The sequence below is a fragment of the Primulina huaijiensis genome, chromosome 8, assembly GCF_012295235.1.
Source record: "Primulina huaijiensis isolate GDHJ02 chromosome 8, ASM1229523v2, whole genome shotgun sequence".
In the NCBI taxonomy this organism is placed as follows: domain Eukaryota; kingdom Viridiplantae; phylum Streptophyta; class Magnoliopsida; order Lamiales; family Gesneriaceae; genus Primulina; species Primulina huaijiensis.
The window spans coordinates 56,153-62,961 of record NC_133313.1 but is presented as its reverse complement, the minus strand read 5'-3'; the positions used below and the strand labels follow the sequence as shown (position 1 = coordinate 62,961).

Sequence of the window (6,809 nt, the reverse complement as noted above, 5' to 3'; positions counted from 1 at the left end):
TTTTTCTTAATACCTTGGGGGGGGCAGCCCAATTATGGTTCAACACCCTTGAGCCGGGAAGCATCCGCACTTTCTAGGACTTCGGTTGGATGTTCTCTCATCGGTTTGCGAGGAAAAAAAAAAAGCAACCGCTGACTACATTTAGTCTTTTCAGTAGAAAGCATCAAGAACAAGAAATGTTATGAGCTTACACGCAAAAGTTCAACTCTAAAGTGGTGGAAATTCTCTCTCCGCCCCTGACTTATTCATTAGAACTTATATTCAGAATAACTCATAAGAACTTATATTCAAGGTTTGAAGCCAGAAGATCTCTGCAACTCTTTGGTAAAGAAGTCGCCTGCCGATGAACAAGCTTAGAGTCACAGAAATATACGAGCAGAGGCATCTCATCCAGAGGCCCCGAGGGAGTGATAGGGGTCCCCCAATGGCATATTCTGACAGGTACTGTAACTTCCACAAATATCACGGACATCCTATTGATGAGTGCAAATACTTAGATGAAGAAATTGAACGGGTAATCCAACAAGACTCAAGCATGAAGGCCATTTTGACCCGTCCTGGAGAAAACTCCCAATCTTACAAAAAGCTTAGGATTGAGGGGAATCAGAACAAACGGAAGGGAAGGACACCCGAGCAACTTGGACGGGGATCTCATGCCCCCGGTCCAAGTAACCAAGTAAACCCACATCTTTGGGAGGTCATCATATCTGCCCCTTCAGGTGAGGTTCGGATGGCAAAAACCTTGACCGAGCTAATGAGAGGACGATTGCTTGAAGAGAAACGGTGATGTAATTGCATGTCTGGCATCCGACCTTAAAGGGGTTAGTGAGTTTAGTATAGATAGATAGAGAGTAGTCACATAATGTTCCTACATAAATTATGTCCAGTATTTACGGCGCTTTGTGAGTTTATCAATTGCAGCACACACAACAAATGTATGGACCATAAATTCTTTAGTAATTTTGGGCAGTAAATACCAAAAGGATTCCACCTCTGTCGTGATAAGCCTGTGCTTCGCCCTTGTTTTCGATCCTTTGGAGGCGATTTGCTCATTTGAGGTTTTTTAGCCAGAGATATATTGATCTTGTTCATGTTGGCACAAGGATTGCAAACTCCAGGGTGGTGGCAATGGTCCTAGAAGGTCGGTGCCTGACGTCATATGGTTTTCCATTTCCCGTGAGTTGTTTAATTTTATCCGCAAGTGTTGATGAACTTTAGTGTTTTAGAGCCAATAATAACGCAATCTGGATTCCATAACGTACGTATGACGGTATGAGTCTATTTATGGCTCGTTCAACCCAGTGGGCAATAATGTGTGATTGTGTGTGACTCATGAGCATCCTAATAGATTATGTGTGTTTACCTTCAATCATGCCATGTTTTGTGATTTCGTTACACAACGCATGTTGTTACCTATTAACCTATTTAAGACGTGATGTGGTTAAATGCTTGATTATTGCGAATCATATCTAATTCTTTTAGAACTTACCCTTCCCCTACCTTTCTCTTATGACGAAGTTGAATACAAACACAGAGGTTAATGATGTTGGAGACTAGAATGAGGATGAGCGATGGACTTTTCGAAAGTGTATAGGACATTGGCTGAATTATGGTTGGCTGTGAGATTTTGACATTTTGATTATTTATTGGTTTATTTATTTTATGCAGATGACTTTTGTCTGTGAATTAAACAAACAAATCATGCAGCACTTAAAAGCTTTAAAATTCAACTTCAATCATGCAAATTATGACACTACGTTATCTTTTATGGATAAGTAAACGGAACAAATTTAAACATACAGGATTTCAAGTGCGAGATTCTTAGTAAGTCGGGAACTTTGGATCCACATCATGTGCCCACGATTCGAGCCCTCCTATTATGTCTTTAGCGGAAGTATACCCGTTCTTGTGTAGGTATTGAACAGCCCTCTGAGAATCATTGCCTCGTCTGCAAATGACATACAAAGAAGGGCTTGAACGAGTACAGCCCTTCTCATTGTCTTCCTTGTTTCTCAATGCAGTAGAAATTTCGGGTAACCGGCCCTCCAAATTTGCGAGAGGGATGTTCAAAGATTTGGGGAGAGAAATAATGTTATAGTGATGGGATGGCCTTACATCCAACAATACATGTGCTTCACCTCTCAAAATTCTGTTATTGCACTCCTTGCTGGTTATTCTAGCATCCGCTGGAAGTAAGTTTAACTTCAATGGAATCTGCAATTAATTTGAGTAAACGTATGTGAGTGATTAAAATAAACACACGAGATTATATGCTTAGTTTACCCTACGTGGAATAAATCAATAAATGGAGGAATGTCTCCAGTAAATGATGGAGTTGGATAGACGATTAGTAGTGCAATGGAATTTTAACTACTCCAGATGCAAAGGGTAGACTCAATGATTAAAATAAGCTATGACCGAGCTCATTAGGTACAATCAAGCGGAGACAACTTTTTTTTCCTAGTTTAAGAATCAATGTTGTAAATGGCGGGAGGCGGTGGTGGGGCGGTCAATTATTAAAATAAGCTATGATTAAGCTCATTAGGTACAATCAAGCAGAGCCAACTTTTTTGGCCTAGTTTAAGAATCAATGTCGTAAATGCGGTAGGCGTTGAATTTTTTTTAGCAATTTTTTAACGGTAATTATATATAAAAATAATCATCATTTTTATCTAATATATATAATTAAATAATGTTTATGTATAAAAAAGTTTCATACAATATAATACAATCTAGACAAAGTGCCAATAAATATATAAATGAAACTAACAAGATAATTAAAGTGCGGCGGTTGTAGGTGGTTGTAGGCGGTTTGAGGCAAGTGGTGGCCAATGGTGGAGTACACTTGAAACCAAAAGTAACTACAAAAGAAAGTGAACAATATTTTTATTGTATCTAGGTTTTTTAAATTGACTGACTTTGACTTGTTTATAAAATAATTTAACTTTGACAGTTGACTAGGATTTTAAAATCATTGACCGCTTCAGCCGCTTGCTCACCCACCGGATAGACTCGAACCGTCCTCCTACCGTCTAGACGGCAATTCTAAAGATTTAACTCCAATTCTAAACACCTAAAATTCAATATATTTTATGCACAAGGAGACAGACGCCACATAAGAAAATAAACAAAGAAGATACACACCGTAGATAGCGAAGATTGGGTGAACTTTTCATAGTCAAATTCGCGAAATTGTTTTGATGTTAGCGCTGCAGCTTCTCCACAGGTTTCACACTGCAATGATCTTCCCCTAATTTTAACCTAAAATTGAAATAGCACAAGTTTAGGGGATATACTAGATATTTTGCATGAGTTAATAACTACTTGATACGGAAAACATTCCAAAAAACTGGGAATTCATTGGACAACAAAACACAACTAAAATGAACTCTACTTGATTTTGTATTAGAAAGCCTTATTAATGTCTAGTTGGGGATAGCAAATGGGCAAGTAGGTTGGATTCTAATTTTGCTCCTCGATTTAATTAGCTGGTAAAATGGCAAGCTAAGCTTGAGATGCATCCAACCTGGACATCTCCCAAACCCTTTTTTCAGGTTTTGCAGAACATGTGTCAAATGTTGCAGTTGCTACAAGATTTGAGAGTCAGTTTATGCATAGTGAAATTTGGCAGGTGAAAATATGCATTTTAATGTCTACAAAAATCATGCATCTCGACTCAAAAAAAAAAAATCATGCATCTCCATAAGAAGAAAGGAATGAGAAACGACTGCTCAAAAGAATCTTACCTTACAGATACAACTATTGTGCAGGATAAGGACATGAGAACACATAATTTTACAGGTCTTATTTCTCAAAGAAGAAGCTACTGATAGTGCTAATAAATATTAAACTGAAGGGTGGGTAAACAACAGACACGTAGCACATAACAAATTCAGAAGGTTATGAAAGAGATTTTTTTAAACTGAAGCACAGCATCTTAATAGATACACACAACACGAATTCGAGCAGTAAGCGCATCAAACAGAAGCATCCGTCCTGAAAGTGGTTCACCAACAGCACCAGCAACTTTAATAGCCTCCAGCGCCTGGAGGCAGCCAATAATGCCTGGTACTGTATATAAATAAAAAGCATGAAATACCAATGAAAGGATGATGCTTTAACAATATTTAACTTCTCAAGATTACAATATATTGTCTTCGAAATCCTAATTTCCCTGACAAGGCAAAGGGTCGGACTCTGCAAACAATTTAAGTTTGGGTTGTGCTTAGAAGAGAAGATAATAGGATTCCATCAAACTCCCAACAGAAAATTCTTGAAGTTGAGTGGAACAAGTTTCATGATTTAATGAACTCCGAGTACGATGTCTAAAGCAAACATCATGTAAAATGAACCCTAGCTATGCAACCAAAAAGAAGAAAGGAAGGAAGAAAAGACAAAAAGAATAAAAAGACTATTTTAAAACTACAAAATAAAAAAATTCACTTTGTTATCTCAACTAAATTTTTTACATTTGGAAGAGGACATGCACAAATCACAATTACACTAAAAAGGGATGAAACATAAAACGACTTCACCCAATACTGTGAAATTTGGAATCATCAACTAAATCATTCAGTGGAAGCGTGAGACATGCTCAGTTACCTACTCCCAGGACTCCACTGTCTGCACATCTTTGACATGCTGTTGTAGGTGGTGGAGTAGGGAACAGGCATCGATAGCAAGGACCTCCTTTATAATTGTAAACGGTGAGCTGCACAAACAATAGAGGAAGGGTTATATAAGCAAAATGCGAATAAATTACACTTGTATTAAATTTTTACGATGTTTGTACGTTGTTAAGCACAAGGATCATAATCAGCAACCACAGCGAATCATGTTTCGCCTAAAACGATACCTGCCCTTCGTGTCCAAGAGCAGCTCCAGAAACAAGAGGCTACAAGCACGAAAGATGGATTCTTAGTGAAGGTTCAAGCATGATAAAAACATTTTACAATATGCAAATCAAATCTGCCAATTTATTTTCAAAAAAGGACATAGCAAGCACCAAGTCACCTTTCCCAATACCACACAGCAATCGTTGATCATGTAACGACTCGGAACATTGTCAGTTGCATCTACAACAATATCATACCTGAAAAGATAAAAATAACAAAAGTTTAAATTTCATCACAACATTAACTACAAAAGTCATTGTAAAATGAACATGCTGTAATCTGAAAATTTGGGAAATATCATACTTGTTCATAATCTCCAATGCATTTGATGTGCGCAATGCTTCCTTGTGCTCAACTATTTGGACAGTAGAGTTGATACTAAAGAAAGGCAGGGAAGATATGTTTGGCACAGCAATTGTATTAAAATGTAACACTGAATTTTCAAATAAGGTAATAAAAGATACTATTTTATTTCGATATGATGCTTAACTACAGTAAAAAAGTTCAAAGATAATAAAGAAGTAGCTTACGCTCTACAAGCTGCAGCAGCAGACTCTACTTTTGGTCTTCCAATATATGCTTCAGTGTGAATTATCTAGAAAACAATTAGAAGAATTTAATCATTAAATTTCAAATCATCTCATCCAGGACCAAAAACTCGTGGCACAAAACTGCTCTTTTATAGAGCTTTACATCATGGGAATCTTAAATCCATTGTTCCAAAATCCAAACACGAGAAAGACATGAGGAGGGTGTATAGTTCAACAGCGGGAAAATCTGGAAAACATTCTGTGTCACAGTACTTTTAGGTGGGAGGGTCCGAGGAAAAAGCTATTTTCTTACTCCAAACACGTAAAAGGTCAAACTTTAACATAGAGAAATAGTGACAATTAAAACCAAAATCAATTAAAAATGCATAATTTTGTTTAGTACATACCTGCCTGTGCAAATTGTTAAGTTCAACCACATCATGATCAACAATACCTACACGGCCTGCGTGGAAATTTCCGAAAACATCATCGATCCACTCCAATAAGAAAAAGAAACCACAAGATTTCAGTAAAGGATAAGAATTGAAAGATTTAAAGTATCAACATACCAACACCGCAAGCAGCAAGGTACAACAAGGCTGGTGAACCCAAGCCACCAGCTCCAATAACGAGCACTGAATTTTTCAACAAATTTGCTTGCGCTCCAACCCCAAATAGAGGAAGCAAAAGATGACGGCTGTATCTGTAGATCATATCCGCGGATAGCTGGCCTTCGAAATGAGTCTCCTTTTCTTGTTCCTCGTTGAAGGAGCCATTGCTACAAGTATTGAGGCGAGCTTGCAGAGATGATATTCGATGCTCGATCTGAGCCTTGGCCGCCTCCAATGACAAGATTTCACGGCGTATATCAGCCGGCGTTTCTGTAACCGCGTCGGAATCCATGAGAGTAAGCTTAAAAATCTGAGATGAGATAAACCTCGATTTAGGGTTTTATTTTTTTGTTATTTCGAATAATAAGATATTGATTGTTTCGTGCTCGTTTTCGTTTAGTACGTTACATTATAATGTTATTTATAATTTTCAATTATTCTTATATGTTCCCAACATTATTTATGGTGTTAATTTTTTTAAAACTTTTCTAAAATAAAAGAATATGAATTCTTTTAAATATTCTCAAAATTATTCTTGCCATTAAAATTATAGTGTCGACTAGTTATACATAACATTCTGTACTATTGCTTATTGCATAGTTTGTTCAAATTTTAAAGCACATGAATTTACAACCACAGACTTTTAAGTTATATTAGTTTCTATTTTAAAAACACAAGATTTAAAGTTTAAACGCCTGTATATATTTTACAAAGGTTTTAAGCAAATCTGACTTTTCCCAAGGGAGCTAGCTAGGTGAAATTTTTATAACAGT

At 37.0% G+C, this 6,809-nt stretch overlaps 1 protein-coding gene and 1 long non-coding RNA gene across 2 annotated transcripts; one reads left to right on the top strand and one right to left on the bottom strand.

Moving 5' to 3' along the window:
- The first annotated feature begins 312 nt into the window (after positions 1-312).
- LOC140982987 (uncharacterized) lies at positions 313-1,982 on the top strand. Its single transcript, XR_012176368.1, has 2 exons — positions 313-1,141; positions 1,535-1,982. It is a non-coding gene; the product is annotated as an uncharacterized lncRNA (long non-coding RNA).
- Positions 1,702-6,418, bottom strand: LOC140982986 (adenylyltransferase and sulfurtransferase MOCS3). Its single transcript, XM_073449799.1, has 10 exons — positions 5,995-6,418; positions 5,833-5,888; positions 5,426-5,490; positions 5,199-5,273; positions 5,014-5,092; positions 4,856-4,894; positions 4,603-4,711; positions 3,953-4,071; positions 3,145-3,261; positions 1,702-2,214 (listed from the first exon to the last, which is right to left on the bottom strand). The coding sequence occupies exons 1-10, from the start codon at positions 6,326-6,328 to the stop codon at positions 1,822-1,824; spliced, it is 1,386 nt and encodes a 461-aa protein (XP_073305900.1). The 5' UTR covers positions 6,329-6,418; the 3' UTR covers positions 1,702-1,821.
- Between the last annotated feature and the right edge of the window lie 391 nt (positions 6,419-6,809).